This window comes from Mus musculus, chromosome 3, assembly GCF_000001635.26.
Source record: "Mus musculus strain C57BL/6J chromosome 3, GRCm38.p6 C57BL/6J".
Classification (NCBI taxonomy): domain Eukaryota; kingdom Metazoa; phylum Chordata; class Mammalia; order Rodentia; family Muridae; genus Mus; species Mus musculus.
Window position 1 is genome coordinate 32,499,306 of NC_000069.6, and position 23,181 is coordinate 32,522,486.

Consider the following 23,181-nt stretch of genomic DNA (forward strand, 5'->3'; position numbering starts at 1 on the left):
CAACTCCACCCTCACTCCACCCCCACCAATGTCCTCTGAACATTAAACAATGTCCTCATACAATGAACCCTGAGTGAAGAGAGATGAGGCGCCCATAAGATGCCTTGGAAACCATTAGCAGGCTCTTCACCTTCAATCAGTGTTTAGGTCAAGTCTTCTCTGCTGAAACACCCGTGGTGTCCTCCTTCTGCTCACCTCTTGCCAGTTTCATGCTACAGGTACCAGAGCACAATCTGTGTCCTTTCCAAAGATGTCCCTGTCTTTAGTTCAATCCCGTTGGGTTGGTTCACACAGTCAGTGGATGTGACCCAGGTCTATGCATCACTTGCAGCGTAATGGGCTATGCAGGTATGGCACATTGGATAACTGTTTGGATCTCAATTGGTAGAATGTTTAGGAAAGGAGACATGGCCTTGCTGGAGTAGACATGGCTTCAATGGATGTCAACCCACCCCTTGACTAGCAAAGCTAAGTCTCATTTTTTTTTTTTTTTTAGCTCAAGGAATATGTGATGGTTCATATATGCTCAGTCCAGGGAGTGGCACTATTAGAAGATGTGGCCCTGTTGAAGTAGTTGTGTCACTGTGAGTGGGAGCTCTAAGACCCTCATCCTAGCTGCCTGGAAGTCAGTATTCTGCTTGCAGCCTTCCCATGAAGATGTGGAACTCTCAGCAACTCCTGCACCATGTTTGTCTGGATGTTGCCATGCTTCATGCCTTGATGATAATGGACTAAACCTCTGAACCTGTAAGCCAGCTCCAATTAAATGTTGTCCTTTATAAGACTTGCCTTGGTCATGGTGTCTGCTCACAGCAGTAAAACCCTAACTAAGATATAGTACACAGCCAATCACTTCTCATTTTTATTATAAAGCAGGCAAAATGTGAGTTGAAATTTACTGTAAGCTTGGGTAAATGCAAGAACTGGAGGAATGCTCCTGGTGTGCCACATCTTATCATCTTTGGTCATGTGAACAAGCCAAGAATATTCTTCCTGAGCCTTTCTTTGCCTTTGCAACAGGGATAATGTGGACGTGCCAGGCATCCCTTCATGACCTTGCTCTCAAGTGCATTAATTTATCACAGTTTATGTAATTCTTTCTAGAAGGCCACACTGTGGGAAGAACATTCTGTACTTTGTCCCAGCTTTCTTTACTCAGACTGCCACACTTGAAGGAGGTGTGTCACTGAGAGTGGGCTTTGAGGTTTCAAAAGTTCACATCTAGCCCAATCTCCCTCTCTCTGCCTGCAGATCTGAATGTAAAGCCCTCTGCTGCTACTCCATCCCCGTGCCCGCTTGTCTGCCTACCTGCCTCTGCACTCCCTCTTATGATGGTGGTCATGGCCTCACCCTCTGAAACTGTAAGCAAGGCCATGATTAAATGCTTTCTTCTCTAAATGGCCTTGGTCATGGTGTTTCATCATAGCAGTAGAACAGTGACTAAGAGCAGCAGGAGTACATAATGCTGAATAGAGTAAACCATCTCCTCCCTACCTACTTCTGCTTAGGGATTATTTCCAATAGGCAAAACCCAATGTTGCCTCTGGGCTGATTTTCCCAGGCTGGAATTAGAATTCAGAAAACTGTTCAAAGACAGTGCCCATCCTCTGAGTACTTTTCAGGACCTTGCATGTACATGATCTGTTTTGACATTTGTAAATGAAAAGATTTTTTTTCAAGAGATAGAACATTTGAGGACTAGAGAGATTATTCTGTGGCAACGAGCTCATGCTTCTCTTGCAGAGGACCTGGGTTCAGGTTCCAGCACCCACAGGGGTCTATGTTATCTGATGCTGTAGGCATTGTACTCATGTGGTGCATACACACGCAAACAGTCAAAACACATGTACATACATAAAATAAATCTTTTTTTAAAGTAGAATACTGGTACTGGAGAGGTAGCCTCTGTTGGGAAAGTGTTTGCCAAGCATCCATGAAACCCTGGGTTGTGGGAAGCCGTTGCAGAGTGGCAGTTGCAGAGTGGCAGTTGGCTACTGCTGGCCACCACACATACATAGGCAGTGAAGGTTCTTTTGCCAAGACAAGTTAACCAATCAGATGTGAGACATGCCTCTCCTAGGCCTATGTAAGCAGCACCAGTTCTGGGCTCAGGGTCTTTTCGCCTCTACAATCAAGCTCTCCCAATAAACGTGTGCAGAAGGATCCTGTTGCAGCGTCGTTCTTCCTGGCCAGTCGAGCGCGCGCAAGACTGGGTTCCATCTCCAACAGCACATAAACTGACAACATTGTGCACACTTGAAATGCCAGGAAAATAGCTAAGTTTAAGGCAAGACTTAGCGTCTTAGTTAGGGTGTTAATTGCTACTACAGAACACTATAACCAAAGAGCAAGTTGGAGGGTGTAGGGTTTACTTGGCTTATTCTCCGACATTGCTGTGGTTGTGGTGTCTCCTCACAGCAATAGAATGCTCACCAAGACAAACGGCTTCAAAGTGGGCTAGTTCATCCCACATCCTACGTGCTGTGGGCTCCACTCATTCTGCTCTTGGTTTCCTAAAACCCATTTGTCTGCTCTTGGAACAGTTTCCTATGTTACTGGAGTTCTTTTCAAGAAGACATTGCCCATGCCTATGTCCTGTAGTAGTTTCCTGATTCCTAATATTAATATTCTACTCAAATATTAAGGCAGCTGAGAGCTACCCCACATGCTGTCATCAAGAGACTCTGAAGTAGGGCCAGGACATGCGCACTAAGAACTAGGTTTAGCAGTGCATGCCTATAATTCTAGCACTAAGGAGGCAGAAGCAGAAGGGTCTTTACAAATTCAAGGCCAGCCTGCTTTACATAGTGAGTTCCAGACTAACCAAAGACACACAAAGAGATTCTGAGGAGAAAAAAATATATACAAGTTAACAGACACATATTTCTGAGAAGCCAAATGGAGGTCCCCTATTTAGTCTCTCATGTGCTGTGAGCATCCTGTAGACTCGTCTTTTTAGTATTAAAGTGGATTTAAGATTTGGGTCCATTAGTTCACAAAGGTCAGATGAGACTTCTTCATGCTTCCCTGAGGGTGGAAATGCTAATTACCCAATATGTTCCATCTACTCTCAGTCGGCTGAGGTGTTCCCTTGTAATTAGTCTCCTGCTTCTGAACCGAGAGGGAGTGTCCCCACGGACAAATCTTCCTCTATGCCTGAACTTCCAAATTAAACTTGGTTGTCTCATCAGATCAATTTCCATGACCAGGTCCCAGGTTGAGAGTCAGAAAGGGCAGAGAGATGCAGTCCAGAGGACCAAATGTCTACAATAGGGACATTTTCACCAGCTACATTAAATCTGTGTTCTATGGGGAGAGTGCAGGCTCAGGGCTGGCCTGTTGGTCTGTGCCACATGCTCAGTATGTCAAAGGCCACAGGTCCAACCCCCCCCCCCCCGCACCCCCTCCCTCCAGTGCTTAAAAACCAACAACAAAGACGATGAGACTCACACATAGTCAGGCCACTCCCTTTCTCTGTCTATCCGGGGTCCCACATAGACCAGGTTGACCCCAACGGACTTTGTAGCTGAGAATGATCTTGGACTCGTGACCCCCTTGCTTCTGCCCACAGGCATACACCGCCATGCCTGCCTGAACTACTAAAATGTCGGAGCCAACGCTCGCTCACTCCATTCAGAGTATTCCAAACCTTCTCTAAGCAGTTCCGCTGGTCTATTATTTTTCCTGAGAGGGCAGTGAGCTAGATCACAGCAATGCTCAACCACGGGTTCTAGAAAGCTCCTCCTGCCTTTGTCTTCCCTTTTCGTTCTAATGTAGGAGCTGGCAGCACAGCCACCTACCCTTCCGCTACCCTGGCCTAAGCTCCTGCCTCTGAGGCCGCCTGTCCCCTCTGCCGCTTCTGTTGTCAGGCCTGCACTTCTGCAGCAGCGCTGGCCCCTTCCGCTTCTACTCAGACCAACCATCTTTATTGTGTACTTGTGTCCCGTTAAAATGAAGTTGAACTCCCTGATGAGTTTAAAGGTTTAAAGTTTAAGCTGGAGGTGATGGCACATGCCTTTAATCCCAGCACCCAAGCACCCAGGATGCACAGGGAGGTGGATCTCTGTGAGTTTGAGGCCAGCCTGGCCTACAGAGCTAATTCCAGAACATCCAAGGCTATACAGAGAACCCAATAAGCTACAATAAACTTGGACGTGAACTAACCACCCAGCAGCACTTCCTGTAATAAGCTGACCCTGGGATGCACCCCGACATAAGACAGACACCTGGACCAATATAAGAAGCTATTTGGAATAAGACTTCCATTTTGAGTAGAGGGTTGAGTAAAGTTTAAGCTTCCAAGACCTCCCTGGGAGCCTACATCCTACTTGGCAGAAACATGTACGTGGGGAACTTACATCCGGGTTGGCAAGTTAAGACATGAATGTTGCCGGGTACGGTGGCGCACACCTTTAATCCTAGCACTCAGGAAGCAGAGGCAGGTGGATTTCTGAGTTCGAGGCCAGCCTGGTCTACAGAGTGAGTTCCAGGACAGCCAGTGCTACACAGAGAAACCCTGTCTCGAAAAAAACCAAAAAAAAAAAAAAAAAAGACATGAATGTTAGGTAAGGCAAATGCCCTGCCACAGTTGAATACCCCAACCAATGGGAACAGGATAAATGTACAAAAAAGACCTGTTCCTTAGGAAACCCCTATCCCTAAATCTTGATTGGCACAGATTTTTGTGTGCTTTAGGCTTAAAAGTACAATAGGATCTTAACTCAATGTCACATTCGGCTCCCAGTCAGCTACTGAGTCTGTGTATGGCCATGATCGATCAGTCTTGGAGTGTGGCATTCAATAAACCATCCTTGTTTGCCTGAGAATGTTGATGTCTGAGAGGTTTGTGTGGTGATCCCCAGACCCCAACAACATGTGCACCGTGGACACACACACACTAAATATAATTCTAAAAAGTTCAATTAATCTTATGCTACTTCACACAATATGTAAAAATTAACTTATGATGATCAAAGACCTAAATATAAGTAAAAACTATAAATTCTTAGAAGAACATACAGTATTAGCTGAGCATGGTAGAGTAGGTGTGCAATTCTAGTACTTTGGGAAGCTGAGCGAGGAGGATCGTGAGTTCAAGGACAGCCTGGGATACAGGACACCCTGTCTTAGCAAAATTGATTAATTAAGATGTGCAAAGAGGAGACGTAGCCAAGAGGCCTGGGTTCAAGTCACCGTGTGTGTGGAACCTGAGAACTAAGCCTTCTTTCCCCCGGCATTGTCCTATTACCTGTGGATTTTCAGGTGACAAATTCGAATCATGTTAGATACACTCAGGAAGCTTCCCACGCAAGGTTTGTCTCCCTCCTGAGTCTCAGAGGGGATTTCTCTTTCTCTGATGTAATGGAGACTCAGAACAGCATAAGCGTGTCACTCCTCAACTTTCTCAGTACCTGTCATTTCATTCAGGAGAGCCCTCTCTTCTGCTGCTTCATGTGCACAAAATCCACTGTATAAAGGGATCTCTGGGATTGCGTGTCTTCTCAAAGAAGGCATTTCCCGGATAAGAACTGATACCCCAGGCTAGCATGGTGACTGGGAGACACAAGTTTTTGACCTGGATCTTGGCATGGAAATCTTGAGGCATAAATGGCTATGAATCCCAGAAGACAGGGAGATCTCTGAGTCCAAGGTCATCTGGGACAAAGCAAGTCCCAGATCCAGGCATGGTGGCACGAACCTTTAACCTGGCCCACACCTTTTGCTGGAGACCTACCTATGGACGTTGGAAGAAGGAAGATTCTCTCTTCTTTGCCTGCTTGCCTTGTGGGACTGAGCAACTGCTAGATCCTTGGACTTCCATTCACAGCTACTACTGAACCATTGTTGGGAGTTGGACTACAGACTGGAAGTCATCAACAAATTCCCTTTCTATATAGAGACTGCCCATGAGTTCTGTGACTCTAGAGAACCCTGACCAATACACCCTGTAACGCCAGCATTCAGAAGGACAGGACAGGAGGGTTTCTGTGGGTGCTAGCCCAGCCTGGTAACTGATTGGGCCTTGGCTAGGCATGGTGATGCATGCCTGCCTGTGATCTTAGGCATATATCTCTTAGGAGATGGAGGCGGGAGGGTCAAAAGGTCAGGCTTTTTTGGCTACATAGTGAGTTTCAGGCCTGCCTTGGTTACATAGGACCCTGTCTCTAGATAGCAAAGATAGGCCCGAGGAAATGGCTCAGTCATGAAAATGCTTGCTGGAGAAGCACGAGAACCTGAGTTTGATCCCCAGCACCTATCTAAACGGTAAGGGGGCTTGTGTTTGTGTCCCCAGGGCTGGGGAGCTAGACACGGCAGGATCCCTGGGCTCCCTGGCCAGTTAGCCCTGCTCACTTGGCCAATGAGTAACCTGCTTCAAAAATGGAGGTGGAGGGATGTCCTAAAGAAGGACACACACAGAGAGAAAGAAAGAGAGGCTTACTTTAAGATAAAGTTATGAAAAAATGGAATAGTAGTAGTAGTGAAAATTTAAAACTTCAGAAGACATGATTAATACAGTTAGAGGCCTGGGGAGGTTCACTGTGAGCTAAATTCTAGTTCATCTCAGCAGCAGGAATGAATCTAGGCCACTGGTGAAGCACAGCTGCCTTTGTTGCTGTCTTCCCAGCGGCCAGCAGCCTTCCTCCTCTTTGTCCTTTGGCTAATTCCTAATAATTCTCCAAGAAGCCTGTAGTGGTTTAAATATGCTTAGCCCAGGAAGTGGCACTTTTAGGAGGCAGGGCTCGTTGGAGTAAGTGTGGTCTTGTTGGAGGAAGTGTGTCACTGTGGGGGTGGGCTTTGAGACCCTCCTAGCTGTCTGGAAGCCAGTCTCTCCTGGTCGCCTTCCCATCAAGATGCAGAACTCTCAGCTCCTTTCTTTTCCAGCACCAGGTCTGCCTGGAAGCTCCCATGCTTTCTGCCATGATGTATTAACATCCATTAGGACTGAACCTCTGAAAGTGTAAGCTAGTCCCAGTTAAATATTTTCCCTTATAAGAGTTGCCTTGGTCATGGTGTCTCTTCACAGCAATGGAAACTCTAATTAAGATACCTGTTAACCTGCACCCCCACCCCCACCCCAGTGCCGGTAACCCTTGTTTAATTCTGAATGTTCTTGTAGGTAGAGACTGTCATCGACTGTAGTCACGTAAACATAGGCATGCAACAAGCATTCTGCAAGTGATGTTCTGCCCCACCCCCCAGGGATAGAGTTTACAGGCTTATGTCACCAGACCTAGCTAATCTTGATAGTTTGTAATATGGTTCACAGTCAGCTGGCTGGGAGACCCTTTGCCCTCCCTACCTAGGTGGGCTGTGAGAAAGCTCGTCCAGTGCCAGCCTTTTTGGTATCCTTTGTTTCTCTCAGCGTTTAGCAGCAGTGATTGACAGCAGCAGGCAGGTGGGGGCAGCAAGAGTGTTCTTACAGCTTTCCTGCAGGACTCTTTATTACAGCTGTTGTGTCGGCTAAGAAGTAGAGATTCCTTGGTCCGGTAACAGTAGCTAATGTTACAGCTCTTGGCCTGGGGTCTGGAATCTTGAAGACAGTTCTCTGGAACCCTGCTGGCGACCAGAGCCTGTGGTCTGGTCTCTGGCTCCTTAGAGACTTCTCTGTTTCTCTAGCTTCAGTTCCCTGCCCTCTCTACTCCTGTTATCCTTTTTCCTGCCCTGGACACTTTTGAACTAATTCATGTTTGCTATCCTGACACGACTGAACTGGACTGCTGGTATATTTGTGGAGTGTTTGTGAGTGGATTGGGCTGCCGATGCTGACTCCAGTGAACTGAGCTGCAGATTTCCTGACAACACAGATTGGATGTGCTCCAAAGAACAATTTCTAAACAGGTCTTCTTCCCTGGTATCATAATACCCTTTCTTTTCTACTACCTCCGGTGGGTGGTGGGCTAGAAGGGAGGTTAAAGCATTTAAGAACCATCATTAAAAGTAGGCTTTGACTAGGTTCAAGGCCAGGCTGATCTACATGGTGAGTTCCAGGGTAGCCAGGGCTACAGAGAAACCCTGTCTCAAAAAAAAAAAAAAAAAAAAAAAAAAATGAAGCCTACATTTCTTTGTGGTCAACTTGACTATATCTGGAATGGACTACAATGCAGACATGGATTTCAGATCCTGAGGCTGGTATACACAAGCTTTTGACCCAGAGTTTGAGGCTGGAAGACACACACCTTTAATCCAGATCTTGAGGCACATCTTTAATCTGGGCCACTCCTTCTGCTGGAGGCCTACATACCAGAAGAAGGAAGTCACCTTCTTCTTTACCTGCTTGCATTCACTTTGCCAGCACATCCATTGGAGCCTACTTCTTCAGAATTACAGTTTCTACAAAGGCCAGCTGAAACACCCAGACTCATGAGGCTGAGCCACTACTAGGTTCTAGAACTTCCCATTCATAGCTGGCCATTGTTGGAGTGCAGCCTGCACACACACACACAGTGTGTGTGTGTGTGTATTCATATTCCACAAATTCCGTTATTCTAGAGAACACTAATACAACCTCTGCCTCTTAAGTGCTGGGAGTACAGTAATTTACCACTATGCCTGGCTTGGCAAGGTCTTTGAAAAAGGTGCAAATAACTTAAACGTCACTATTTAACTTTTATATGACCACTCGCAGTAACTGTAAGGTACCATTAACATTTTAATTGCATCAGGAATGTTTATATTCCGAAAAAATATATAACTGGAAAAAACCTGCCACTTAACATAATGATAATCTGATTTTGAGAAAAATCTATGTGCATGCAAGTATAAAAGTCACGGAAAGACAGATCCAAGGAATCAGTTCAGGGCTGTGGGAGTTGGTGGTTTTCTTTCTTCATTCTTGTCTTAGTCAGGGTTTCTATTCCTGCACAAACATCATGACCAAGAAGCAAATTGGGGAGGAAAGGGTTTATTTGGCTTACACTTCCATGTAGCTGTTCATCACCAAAGGAAGTCAGGACTGGAACTCAAGCAGGTCAGGAAGCAGGAGCTGATGCATAGGCCATGGAGGGATGTTCCTTACTGGCTTGCCTCCCCTGGCTTGCTTAGCCTGCTCTCTTAAGAACCAAGACTACCAGCCCAGAGATGGTCCCACCCACAAGGGGCCTTTCCCCCTTGATCACTAATTGAGAAAATGCCTTACAGTTGGATCTCATGGAGGCATTTCCTCAACTGAAGCTCCTTTCTCTGTGATAACTCCAGCTGTGTCAAGTGGACACAAAACTAGCCAGTACAATTCTGTTCTACTATCTATTGTATAACACACATTTCTGTGATCAGGAAAAATTTAAGCTATGACACACCTGTATCAAAAACTTGGGAGGATGGTGGTTAAATATTCCTGTAAAATGTTATCCTAGGGCTTTCAAGATTTTACATAGCTGCACATCTTGCCAGGGAGGGGGAAAGGGGAGCCCTGAAAACAATGATGCATGCTGTCTAAATACCATGACATAGTCTCTCCCCCCTCCCCTTCTAGTGACGCAGGCAAGAGGAGAATTAAGTCAAACTCAAGGGCAAGCCTGAGAAACCCTATAACTGACAGTGATCGCATGGCTCCCCCTTGTGTCCTCTACTAGATTCACAGCGAGAAACCCGTAGCCGCCGGCAGCATCTTTATAAATTCAACAGTCTTCAATCAATCAGGCCCCAATTCCCTATTTTGTACCCGATGCTAAGTATACTAGGAATAAAGAAGGTCTGCGAACCCTCTCTTACTCCTTTTGGGTTACACTGGTGTGCCTGAATATTCATGTCTAAGAGGAGAATGCCTACAGATTATGAGGTCACCAAACTGAATCTCACAAAAAGGCGCTGTCTCTCCAAAGCGCACAGCTGGACTTCCCCAGGCGTGGTGATGGGGTTGGGGGAGGGTGTCAGTGACAACCGGCTGAATACCAGGTGATTGACAGCAAGAACAGGGCGCTGGGCTGGTGAGACACACGAACCGTGGCTGGGACTTTGCAAGTGACTTTGGATATAAGTTACCCCACTCGATTTAGCTATTCACGTACAATTAGTTGAACCTTAAGGGCTTTAGTTACAAAACCGAGAAACACTCACAAATTGTACTGAAACCTCTTTAACTCTCACCCAGATTAGGGGGTTGGGGTGGGGCAGCTCAGTGGATGAGAGCTAGGATTATATTTAAAAATGTTTTAAAATATATATATTTTATTTTTATCTGTATGAGTGTTTTGCCTGAATGTATGTCTGTGCACCACTTGTGTTCCTGGCGCCCATGGAAGCCAGAAGGCTTCAGGCGACCTAGAACTGGATTTACACGTGAGCTCAGACGTGAACCTCATTGTGGGTGTTGGGAATAAAACCTGAATCCCCTAGTGGAAGAGCCAGTTTTCTTAACAGCTGAGCCATCTCTCCAGCCCCTGGACTCCATTCTTAACACTGAAGGAGGAGCGAGAAAGAAAACACACAGCCGCACTCTGGACTGTTGCTTGTAACGCTGAGGGCTCACACCTCAGCACTCACCCTGCCAAGCACAGACAACCACCGAAATCTACTGTCAGCCCGAGGGATAATTCAAAAACAATGTTCACAGTTATTTATGCTCATCTAATTTAATCCTTTGCTTATTGACGGTCAAGGTACGAAAAGGATTTAAATGACAGAATGCAATCCTTTGTGATAACCTCGGTTCACTCCATCAGGTCTTCTTTTTAGGATTTATTTATTTTTGTATTTAGGTGGGGGGATGGGGAGGTGTGTATGCCTGCGGAGGCTTCACATCCCTTGCTGTTGAGTTACAGTAAAGGCGTTTGTGAACTATCATGTGCATGCTTTCTCTAGAAGAGAAATAAAACTCTCTTAACTGGGGGGAGCCATTTTTTCAGCTCTCCCTTCTCTAACTCCACCTCCAATCTCCCAAGACTTCAAGAACCCAGGGTGTGGTCTGAGGACCCATCTCGAGTCACATCGCGTTTTTTCTCGGCCCTGGACTTATCTAGCCCGGATGTTGGGATTTGAGGACAACCACCATGCGTGAAACACTAATGATCCTGAAGACCCTGAGGATCGATCACTGCGGCCTTCCAGGAAACCGATGAGTGGGACAGCGCTGACCTCAGGGGGGAAGGTGGCACGGCCCGGATGTGCCCGTAGGGGACGCTAGACAGCACTGCTAGTCTCTCCTTGTCCTGCTGTTAGGCCCCGCCCTTAGCATGAAGCCACGCCCCCTCCATGCTCAGGCCACGCCCTCATCCTTAGGGTTCCCGCCCCCCGTCCCCCATCTTTACTCTCGCGGCCCGCTGTGGCGCATGCGCGGGGTGACGGGGTGAGTGCTGCTGGGCCTGGCGGGCAGGGAAGGGCAGGGCCGGGGAGGGCGCGGGCGGCTGGGCAGGGCGCGGGCGGTGGCCCGGCAGCCCCCTCCGTCCCATCATCCGGGCGTGTCTCGCCGGAGCTGCGCTGCTACGTGAGGTGAGGGCCGGCCTCCGGGGCCTGCGTGCCAAGCGAGGGCCGCGGGGCGAGCGGGGCCTGCCCGGCCCGGTGCGTGTCGGCCGCTCGGGTGGACTCGGCGGCGGGGGGGCCTATGCCGGCCTGCAGGAGGCTGCTCCCGCGGGAGACGCTGGAGTCCAGCGGGGACCCGGCCCTGAGTCCTCACGGACAGAGGCTCCCAGGAGAGGCCAATCAGACCAGCGCTCTTCGAATTCCTGTAATCTGTGACAGGGACTTGTGTAGCCTAGGCTAGCCGGAAAGGCGTGTGCCACCACGCCGGGCTTCAATTAGAACGGGAAAATTCTCTTTCTGTTTGAAAATGTACGTGCTTATTGCGTGTATGCATGCGCACGTGTGCCATGGCGCAAGTGTAGAGGTCAGAGGACAACTTTCCAAGAGGCTGTTCTTCCCACCTTGCGGGTTCCAGGGAAGACACCCAGGTCGTCTGGCTTAGCTGTAAGCGCCTTCTGAGCCCTGGAAATATTTTTTGTTTGTTTGTTTTAATGGAGGTGAAAAAATAAAGTGTTATAAACGTCTTCAAAACGCAACGACCCAGTCTCAAAAAATTCGGTGCTGGGTGCTGGAGAGAACACCCAGTTGGAGTAGGTTCATGATTGCCTCCAGATCAGACACCATCTCGGACTACACATGCGCGCGAAAACAGCCTTTTAAAAATATGTCTTGGTGCGGGGCAGTGGTGGCGCACACCTTTAAACCCAGCACTTGGGAGGCAGAGGCAGACGGATTTCTGAGTTCAAGGCCAGCCTGATCTACAGAGTGAGTTCCAGGACAGCTGGGCTACACAGAGAAACTCTGTCTCGAAAAAAACAAACAAAAAAAGTGTCTAGGCATTGTGTGAAGACATCCGAGGTTTCATGAGAAACCTTTGAAAAGGTTTGTCTATGGGAAGCACTATTAAGTGTTGTGAAGGTTCCAGGTGCCAAGATGCCTCTGTGTGGGTGATGTGTTTGTTTTGTTTTTAGGACACAAGAGACTTTATGTGTAATCTTGCCTCAGCCTCCTGAGTGCTGGGATGTCAGCTGTGAGCCACTGAGCTCTGCTGTTGATGTGGAAGAGGGCAGTTGGGCCTTTTTAAAATGGGATTTTTTTTTCTGTCTTCAATGTTATCTCAAAAAGTGGAGAGCAAGCCAGTAGTGTTGTATGCCTTTAACAACAAATTGCCTAACCCCAAACATAAATATAAATTCAGAATTAGCACATCCCGTCTATTAATTTTTTTTTCAAACACTATGTACTTCTGGCTGGCCAGGAACTCACTGTGTAGACCAGACTGGTCAAGAACTCAGAGACATCCTCCGTCTCTACCGCCTGAGGGCTGGGGATAAAGGTGTAGGTCTCAATACTCAGTTTCTCCAGACAGGGTTTCTCTGTGTAGCCCTGGCTGTCCTGGAACTTGCTTTGTAGACCAGGCTGGCCTCAAACTCGGAGATCTGCCTGCCCCTGCCTCCCAAGTGCTGGCACTGAAGACATGTGCCACCACTTTAGGCTTAAATTTTTTTTAAATGATAAATTATAAACTATGGATATATCACCACGATATTATCTTTTTTTTTTCCTGAGTGAATGGATTTTAGGTGATTAAATTTCAAATGTCCTGGTTTTCTACAGTGACACCTGTGTATAATTGGGGAAGGATACGTTTCAGATAGTTAACAGTCTTTTTAAAAGGATAACTAGTGAGCATGAGTTTTTATGGTTCACATTTCATTAAGAAGTCAAATTTCTCAAGCTGACAAGATGGCCAGCTCATTTCCCAGTGAGTAAGGTCCCTGCTGCCTGAGGACCTGAGTCCAGTCCTCAGGACTCGCGACATTCCTGTGTCCTGTGGACACTCCCGATGTCTTTATGAAGGCACTTGTGCATACACAAATCCAATTCTATTTGCCTGGGTGAAGGCTGGTTGACAGCTCTTGGTTGTGAGTGGTCTTAAGGAACCTTTGGTGATGTCCAATCCTGAGGAGTCACACTCTCCTCCACCTTCCTCACGTGACAAGACAAATCCAAATGGCAATGTTAAGGACTTGTAATCCCGTGCTTGGTTTCCTTTTCTTACTTTTTTGTTCACGTTCTGAACAACCTGAGATATTCTCTTGACAGTTGTGTTCTACCTATTAGAATATGATAGAATATGGACTATAAGAAACTGTGTCTCCAAAGAAAGCTGATTATGGCGTTGGGTGAGGCATTTTGTCTGTTTATCTAACATTTCTGTAAGAGTATGGCTGTCAGTTTTTCAGATTATCACCTCCCCTCCTGCTTGTGCTTAAGAACTTGAAGCAAGATGAGCTTGCTGCTGGCAGCATGGAAGGAGGGTTCACACATGCACAGTTAGTTACCTGATGTCAGAGCTCCGAAGACAAGTGTGCCATCTATGTCGTAATGGACTTTAGTGGCGTTGGTTTCTTCCTTGCTTAGAATGAGGTGAGTTTGATAAGGGAGCCCTTTTGTGTTCCTCCAGGGATTGTTGGGAAGGTGGCATAAGCAATAAGAATGCACTTAATAAATGTGTGATCACATGACATAGAAGTAGCAAGTGCCCTTTGGGGAGGTTTCCACCAGAAACAAAAGATTCATCTTATATTTGCCTGGGGTACCCCAAAACTCAGGAGGCTAGGACAGTATCACAATAGGGTTCAGGGCTAGACTGGACTATGTAAGTAGACCCTGTGTCAAGAAACTAAAAAGGAAGGATTGAGGTAAAGGCAGTGATGAGGGTGCTCCCTCCCTGCCATCTGCAGCAGCAGACAGATGTTAAGCTGAGGGGAGAGGGGAGCTTTAATTTCAGGTTAATGGGTCACCTTTTTTCTGTGCTTATTTCTAAAACTAAAATGAGTTGAAAAGCATGGACTTTAAAAATGGTTAGACTTCTGGTCAAATCTAACCCTACCACATATACTTAATCCAGCTGACTTGACTGTTATGTCTCAGTTTACTTATCAATAACAAGATATAACCAACAGTTCTGGCAAGGTATAGATATATAACCTGTGTGAATGAAGACATACTATCTGGTATGTAGCTGATATTCAGTAAATTAGCACTGAAGTGTAAAAACTTGGACACTTTTAGGTGTATGGTTCTATATTTGACTTTCTACTTTTTTTTTAAATATAATGTATGTGTGTAAATATGTAATATTTATCTGAATTAGACAAGGTCTCCCTTTGTAGCCCTGGCCTGAAGCTTACTGTGTAGACCAGGCTGGCCTCAACCTCACAGCGATTTGCTTGCATCAGCCTCCCAGGTGCTGGGATTAAACGTGTGCTACTTTGACCAGCCATTTGTGATATTTTTTTTCTAATGATTGCAAAAATTAATACAGACTTATTCTGTGATTTTGGTATCAAGATATAGCTATGACTATAAATAAAGGTAAATTTGTTTCAGAGAAATAGGAACTTTCATATATGATTGGATATTTACATACATACATATAGTGTGTGTGTATGTATGTATATATATATATATATATATAAAGTTTAGAAAGCATAAGGAAGATGCCTGAGTTCATTCCGTCTGTTGTAAGTTAAGATGTGGCAGGATTTCCCTATGAGCTATGGCTTACTTGGTGGTACTATTGCTTACATGAATGCTGGTCTCTTTTACTTGTAGGCACTTTTTGTCATTTGTGGAAACTTGCCTGTAATTCATTTTCCTCACTGCAGTATTGAGAGTTATACCAAGTAAGTGGAGTACAGCCAAACTAATTAGTAAATTTTCTAATGTCTCATGGGCTTTAGTTGTTGGGGTGCTTGCTACACTTAGTAGAATGTTGAACGTGACCTCATAAGATTCTTCTGTCTGGAAAATTACTTACGTTCTAAGATTTTGTGCAACACTTTTTTTTTTCTTCTGGAAGCCATTACATTGATAGAGACAAGTATTTTTTTTTTTAAGGAGAAATATCCATCATTAGGTTGAAATCTGTAGACAGTGTATGCCTACAGGCATAATGGCTTGTTTGTGTGTCTGACAGGGTCTCACTTTGTAACCATGGCTGGCCTGGACCTCTTTATGTAGACCAGGCTAGCCTTGAACTCTGCCTGTCTCAGCCTCTGGGTTCTGGGACTAAAAGGTGTGTGTTTGCTTTGTCTTATGAGATAGGGTCTCATAGTCTAGGCTTGTCTGGAAGGCAGAATGCTTTCAGTCGAGGCCTTGTGCAATGTTGTTCTTCTGACGTCTGTTTTCATGGTCCACACAGACTCCTTTATAAAATAGTTTGGATGGATGGATGTCTTGCACCACATGCATATCTGCTGTACTTGGAGACCATAGAAAGGAGTCAGATCCCCTGGAAGTCAAATTATAGGGTAGTGAGCTGTCTTGTGGGTGCTGGGAATTGAACCCAGGACTTTTGGAAGAGCTATCTGTCTTCTTAGAAACTGCTGAGCCATTTCTCCAGCACCCCTCCGCCAAGATTTCTTATTGCTAATAAATTCTTTGGCTCAAAAGAATTTTTATAGTAATACCAGTTATTGTACCATGTTTGTTAAAATGTTCTTCATTTTTTAGATTGAAAAGATATGAATGAATATCCTAAAAAAAGAAAAAGGAAGACTTTACACCCTTCTCGCTATTCAGGTTAGTCTATAATTAAATTATTTTTGAGAGAGTGATGGATTTTTGTTATTCCCATCAATTTTTGCATAAGTAAGAATATGGACCATTTACTGAGATGAGAACACAAACTACATCCTCGGTATATGTTGTTATGTGGATGGAGTGCTACAGAGATGCTTTACAACTTTGCATTCTACTCGTCTCCTCTCTGTGAGCTAGAAATACTTCTAACTAGATTTCCAAGCTTCCTCTTCATGTAGAATAATTGGATTTTGCCTGTCAGAGTCATAATTTGTGCTTCAGGCGCAGCAATAACTTCAACAGAAAGTAGTTTGCATTGAGGAAAAGCAGCTGTATCTTATACACTGTTGTTGGAACTGTGAATCTTGTGTGTGTGTTTATTTGCATGGGTATGTGCATGCCTGGTGTCTAGGGAGGCCAAAAGCAGGCATTGGATCCCCTGGAACTATAGTTACAGATGGCGGTGAACCATCAGTTGGGTGTTACAACTGAATCAGGTTCTCTGCAAAGAGTAACAAGTGCTCTAAGTCACTGAGACATCTCTCTACTCAATTTTCATTGGGATTTTTATAATCTGTGACTGAGGTGGCTCTCCTGTGTTAAGATAAGAGGAGGTCTGGGCTAGAGAGGTAGCTCCATGGATAGAATGCTTGCCTAGCATACCTGAGCCCTGGGTTCACATCTAATCCCATCACTTGAGAAGTGGAGACAGGCAAGATCGAGTGAGGCCAGCTTAAGCTACAAGAAACTCAGCCTCAAAAAGAAAGGGGGTCAGGGGAGAGGCTAGATGGCAGTGATGCACACCTTTAATCTCAGCAATCAGGAGGCAGGCTGCTCTCTGGAGGCCAGCCTGGTCTACAGAGCAAGTTTCAGGACATCTAGGACCATTTCACATATACCTATTAGCTTGCTCCATGCCCATGTACCCTCTGAGTATAGTGAGCCTTGTCTGCTGCTTATTGGTAGCATTTGGGATGGCTGCTATTCAGAAGCCATCTCTGCTTTTGAGACTATTTCTCCTCATGTATTATGCTTTCTTGGCACGATGTGGCATGCCTTGGTAGTTCACAGAATACTGTGTAGTTAATCCACTGTTTCATATATTAGTACTTTATTACATATGACAAGCCTGTGCCTGTTGGTGTCGACAGATTCCCTGGAATTGGAAAGAGTTAACAGTTGTGAGCTACCCTGTGGGTGTTGTGACTGAACTAGGTCCTCTACCACAGAGTATCTGAGCCATCTTGCCAGACAGTTTCTGTTTCTAAAAATAGATAAAGTTTTTATTCTTATATTATTTGAATCCATTTTAGAATTAAGGTCTTGTTTGGCCCAGGCTGACTCCCTGCTGACCCACCTTAGCCTCTGCAGTCCGACACTGTAGGCATGCAGCAGCCTTGACTTCTCCTACAGTCTAGTCAGCGGCCCACTTAAAGCTGAATGGTAGTGTTTGATCCGAGGCATAAAGCAGGAGAACATGCTACTGAAACTCATTAAAATCATGGAACTGTGGGTTAGGGGTATAGGTCAGAGTAGAGGGTTTGCCTGGCATGTGCAAGGCACTGGGTCCAATCTTTAACACTGGGAGAAAAAGGAAACAAAAGATGCAAGCTTGTGCATCATTAGATTCATGTCTCTACTGTGCTGGGAATTGTCTTCATTTTGTTTGCATTCAGATTCTTCTGGAATAAGCAGAATTGCAGATGGAGTCAGTGGGATTTTTTCTGATCACTGTTACAGTGTCTGCTCTATGAGACAGCCAGACTTAAAATATTTTGACAACAAAGGTATGTATCCTGTTTTCCTGAATACTCTGTGTAACTTGCTTTTACAGAACCTAGGGATGACTCAGTGTGGGTAAGTTTCTGCTTACCATGCAAGACCCGACTCCTTTGTAGTACTACAGAAAAATAAGCAAAAGCTGCCTTTGTGTATTTTCTCTTGGGAACTATCCGAAAAGGTAGTTTGCGAGTTTATGGTTTCAAGACAGGAAAACATTTTTAATTGTTATAATTAAAAAAATAAGCTTTAAAAATCAAATTAGTAATTTCCATTTTTAAGCAAACTCTTTAAGTCCTTTTTAGTTGGCTAAGAGTTGATACAAATGGGACGTGATGTAAAGGTGGAGTGTTGGTAGTCAAGTGTTAGAAAGCACCTTGCCCACTTGTCTCAGCCTGGAGTGCTGATGGAGGGGAAGGAAAGATGGAGAGCGGCTGCTTGGTGTCCCTCAGTCTCACATTTTCAGTCGCCTGCTCCTTTCTAGAGCGCTGGTAAGTAAGTGGTAAGAAGATGCACCCGCTGCTGCTTCCCATCTGTGACAAAGTCGTAAGTGAGAGCCCATGTCTGACACAGAACTGTCTCGCATGCTCACACACAGACCTGCTCACAGACCTGCATCTTACACCTGTGGGAATTATTCACAAAGCTGTTGTGCTTTTTTAGTTGAGAGGCCTAAAAGAAGTATCATAGTAGTGAGCACATTTTATGTCCAGATCTTGGTTTATAATACCAAGGAACTAAGGCCCCTACAGACATGGCTGCTTCTAGATCTGGGAAGGAAATAGACAAGATGTGTTTGGATTCTCTTGTGGTGCTGGAAAATAGAGAAATATTAAAAAGCAAAATGACAGGCAGCATGGATGAACTAAAGGAGCACAAGAGCCAGTTGGAGGTGCTCTTGAGGGCTCTGGAGCTCAGCTGACAGATTGCTTGTCTACCACACATGAGGCCCTGGCTTCCACTTCAGCACTGAAGACAAAAGGAAAGCTCCAAATAGCCAAAACTGAAGTAATTTGAGAAAACATGAATCTATACTGTTATAAATGATATTGTGAATATATAGGGATAGAAGAGAAAAATTGTCTGCACAAAAGAATTCCATTTATATCAGTGTTCTTCCTTAGGGAGATGGGAACAACGCTCCACTTCTTAGTGTGGGCTTCACAGTGACTTCCAGGGAGAAGGGTAGGAGAAAGACAGTATAGAAACCAAAATGCCAGGTTGGGAGGGGCAGTTCAGCAGTGTGTACCCTAGGGTTCTGCCCTCCAGTAACTCATAATTATAATCTAGTCATGAAAAAAAAATAGGTAAATTTCATTAATGGGACATTACAAAATGTCTGTAAAGTAGTCCTTAGAACAGTCAGTTTCCAGTTACCTACAGAGACATGGTTAAATTTAATATGGGATCCAAAATGACACTGGGTAAAACCAATTAAGTCTGAATGAAGTATGGGCTTCCATTACTAACAATGTATTGGCACCAGTAGTCGTGTGTCAGTTATTAATAGTAACAAATGCCTCATATTCATATAAATAATTAATAGTAGGGAAATGCTTATGATGTATTAGGAACACCTTATACTATTTTCACAATTTTTCCCCTAAAACTCTTCTTTTAAAAACAAAGTCTATTAAAACACACATGTTGCCGTCCAGTTTCTCTGTTGACCCTTATTTCAGTTTCTGTGCTAAGTTGGAGAGAATGAGACTAGAGTAAAGGAATATTGATTCAATCTCACTCAGTACCTTAAGCTCCTTAGGATGTTCAGAGTGTGTTCTAATATAAGGAACATATAAACAAAGGCAGTGGGGTGCAGGTTATTCTGATATATTCTCAATGTCTTTAGCAATCTATAATAAGTAATATGTCCTTTCAAGGCTAAGTCTAAGTTGTTAGTTTCTATTGCTGTTAAAAAATAATATTTTATGATTCTTAATGCTTTGATATAAAATGTTTTTCCAAATTCTTCTTACAGATGATGATTCTGATCCTGAGACAGCAAATGACTTGCCCAAATTTGCAGATGGAACCAAGGCCAGAAACAGGAATCAGAGCTACCTGGTTCCCAGCCCTGTGCTTAGGATTCTAGACCACACTGTCTTTTCCACAGGTTAGGGGAACTCATTCATAGCATTTAGAATCTCTGGTTCAGATCAGCTAAAAGCAGCACATACTGTAACTTCCTTTCACAGGATTGTTTCTAACTAGGCTTATTAAGTGCAGTGCTACAGCAGTGAGGACGGCTGTTTCTAATGGGGCTTTATTAGCACAGTGTGACAGCAGTGGGGCTACTGTCTCTAATGAGTGTATTGAGCACAGGACTTCAACAATGGAATGATTGTTTCTAATGGGGCTTATTTAGTACAGTACTACAACTGTGGGTTTTCTTCGTTTCAGAAAAATCTACTGAAGTTGAGATCTGTGATGAAGAATGTGCCTCACCTGAGTCAGTGCATCAGCATACTCAAGAGGAGAGCCCTATAGAAGTTCATACCTCAGAAGACGTCCCAATTGCTGTAGAAGTTCATGCAATCTCTGAAGACTATGATATAGAGGCAGAGAACAATTCCTCTGAGAGCCTCCAAGACCAGGCCGATGAAGAACCACCAGCTAAACTCTGTAAAATTCTTGACAAGGGCCAGGCTTTGAATGTGACTGCCCAACAGAAGTGGCCTCTCCTGAGAGCCAACAGCAGTGGTCTCTACAAGTGTGAACTTTGTGAATTTAACAGTAAATACTTTTCTGACCTAAAGCAACATGTGATCCTGAAACACAAGCGCACTGACTCGAATGTGTGTCGGGTGTGTAAGGAAAGCTTCTCTACCAACATGCTTCTCATTGAACACGCCAAACTCCATGAAGAAGACCCCTACATCTGTAAGTACTGTGATTACAAGACTGTGATCTTTGAGAACCTCAGCCAGCACATTGCAGACACGCACTTCAGCGACCACCTTTACTGGTGTGAGCAGTGTGACGTGCAGTTCTCCTCAAGCAGTGAGCTCTACCTGCACTTCCAGGAGCATAGCCGTGATGAGCAGTACCTGTGCCAGTTCTGTGAGCACGAGACAGGGGACCCTGAGGACTTGCACAGCCACGTTGTCAACGAGCACGCTCGCAGACTGATTGAGCTGAGTGACAAGTGTGGCAGTGGTGGCCATGGGCAGTGCAGCCTTTTAAGCAAGATCACCTTTGACAAATGTAAAAATTTCTTCGTGTGTCAAGTATGTGGCTTTCGGAGCAGACTTCACACAAATGTCAACAGACACGTGGCTATCGAGCATACTAAAATATTCCCTCATGTTTGTGATGACTGTGGGAAGGGCTTTTCCAGCATGTTGGAATATTGCAAGCATCTAAATTCACATCTATCTGAAGGGATTTACTTATGCCAATATTGTGAATATTCAACAGGACAAATTGACGATCTTAAAATTCATCTAGATTTCAAGCATTCAGCTGACTTGCCTCATAAATGTAGTGAGTGCTTGATGAGGTTTGGGAACGAAAGGGACTTACTCGGTCACCTTCAAGTCCATGAGACTACCTGACCGTGATCTTTACGTAATGTTTATGTAAAGGAATAAATTCTTTTTTTAATGTTAAAAATGGGCAAGCTGAAATACTTTTGACAAGTTTTCTGGCATCACTGCATTTTTCAGAATATAATTATACTTAATGGTGGTGTTTTCAATTGCATGACAGTCATAGTTACCACTTTTAGTGACTACTACTCAGTTTCTTACCTGTGCTCCAAGTTCCTGAATGGAAACAAGGGTACTGAAGAAACTGACTACAAGAACTACTGTCTTGTCTTTTTAAACCCAAGACAACCTTGTATGAAGTAGGCTATAGGAGTAGGGTACGTCTGTGTGGTGGGGGAGGTGGAGTAGTTTTTCATAATTTATTTTATGTGAGGTGTTTGCCTGATGGCAAGCACGCCAGGTGTGTGCAGTGCCCATGGAGGCCTAAGGAGAGGGTAGCAGATGCCCTGGAACTGGGATTACTGACAGCTAGAACTGCATTGAGACATGTTTCACCCTACAGATCAAGCTGGTTTCAAACTGTCATCAGTCTGCCCCAGCCCCTCAGGTGCTGGGATAGCAGGCATAAAACACCACACCTGATGAATTCTTTTTAAAGGTTCTACTTGAGTTGAAGGATGGAATGGGAGAGTGCCAGGAAGATGTGAGACAGTACAGATGCAAGCACCTTATATTCCTTATAACCAATTGGCATTTTATCTTCATCTAAGTACCTGTTACCAGAGCACTTGGTATTTCCTCCTTAGTTCTAGAACTACAGTGTCATGCCCCAACTTCTCACAAACATGTACCTAGGATTTGAGAGCCACTAAAGTATTATCATAGAGCTGGGAATGGGGATGACGGCATTCCAGTGACTGCTGTAAGAGCTACACAACATGTCTCTTAAATAGTAGAAATTTAACCAATTCTCAGTTCTGAAACGACTGGCAGAGGTTGTTCCTGAGGGCCACTAGGGAAGGATCCAACCCTAGCTTCTCAGCTTGTCCATGACAGTCTTTGTGCCACATGGTGTTCTCCTGATTTGACGCTGTCCTAAATCTCTGAGTCCTTATTGAATCACTAATCATGGTCAAGCCTACCGTGCTCATTTTAATTCACTAAAAATCTGGGGCAGGATGCAATGGCCACACTTGGAATCGAAGCACTCTGGAGATGGAGATTTGAAGAGCAGAAGCTCAAGGTCAAGATACAGAAAGTTTGAGATCCTGTCTCAACCTAAAAAAGAAATATCTTGGGTTGGAGGCGTGACTCAGTGGTTAAGAGCACTTGTTGCCCTGAGTTTGGTTCCCAGCACCCATCTTAGGTGGTTTACAACCACCTTAAATCCCAGCTCTATCTGAGATTATCTGGTATCTTTTTTTTTTTTTTTTCCTTCGGGTCAGGGTTTCTCTGTATAGCCCTGGCTGTCCTGGAACTCACTCTGTAGACCAGGCTGACTTCGAACTCAGAAATCCGCCTGCCTCGAACTCAGCAACCTCCCGAGTGCTGGGACTAAAGTCGTGTGCCACCACACCTGGCTATCTGGTATCCTCTTATGGTGTCTGCAGGCTCCTGCACATGTGGCATTCACTCAAACACATAGGTAAATTTTCATTTTTTTAATTAAAGTCTTCAAAAGAGTTACATCCTGAGGCACCTGGAGTAACAACTTCAGAATTTGAATTAGAGGGAACATAATGCAATAAATAGCCTCTAAAATAGCAGTATCAAGGGAACAACAATGTATATCATTGCATTATACTAACAATATAACAGTATGGTCCAGGAGTAGTAATATAACATCAAGAACCATGGGGACCTTTGC

At 44.7% G+C, this 23,181-nt stretch overlaps 2 protein-coding genes across 10 annotated transcripts in view; one reads left to right on the forward strand and one right to left on the reverse strand.

The window, feature by feature from the left end:
- Kcnmb3 (potassium large conductance calcium-activated channel, subfamily M, beta member 3) overlaps nucleotides 1-3,591 on the reverse strand; it is a 37,751-nt gene extending 34,160 nt beyond the window's left edge. The window contains exon 1 of one of the 2 annotated variants that reach the window (XM_017319414.2): nucleotides 3,451-3,591. In XM_017319414.2, the coding sequence (XP_017174903.1) occupies nucleotides 3,451-3,575 (125 nt within the window). In that variant the 5' untranslated portion in view covers nucleotides 3,576-3,591. The remainder of the gene's footprint in view (nucleotides 1-3,450) is intronic. The other variant, XM_011249654.3, reaches the window with a different exon arrangement.
- A 7,367-nt stretch (nucleotides 3,592-10,958) lies between these two features.
- On the forward strand, nucleotides 10,959-21,528 carry Zfp639 (zinc finger protein 639). 8 transcript variants are annotated; one of them, NM_001161818.1, is made up of 7 exons: nucleotides 11,245-11,284; nucleotides 13,696-13,887; nucleotides 15,079-15,149; nucleotides 15,979-16,047; nucleotides 17,724-17,834; nucleotides 19,805-19,939; nucleotides 20,227-21,528. In NM_001161818.1, exons 4-7 carry the CDS (start codon nucleotides 15,990-15,992, stop codon nucleotides 21,378-21,380), a joined length of 1,458 nt encoding a protein of 485 aa, NP_001155290.1. In that variant the 5' UTR covers nucleotides 11,245-11,284; nucleotides 13,696-13,887; nucleotides 15,079-15,149; nucleotides 15,979-15,989; the 3' UTR covers nucleotides 21,381-21,528. The 8 variants fall into 8 exon arrangements, with proteins under 8 accessions (XP_030108632.1, NP_001155290.1, XP_006535592.1 ...); XM_006535529.4 differs by having other exon boundaries at nucleotides 11,250-11,284; nucleotides 13,704-13,887; nucleotides 20,227-21,475; NM_144519.4 differs by lacking the exon at nucleotides 11,245-11,284 and adding an exon at nucleotides 11,287-11,427.
- Nucleotides 21,529-23,181: the final 1,653 nt, after the last annotated feature.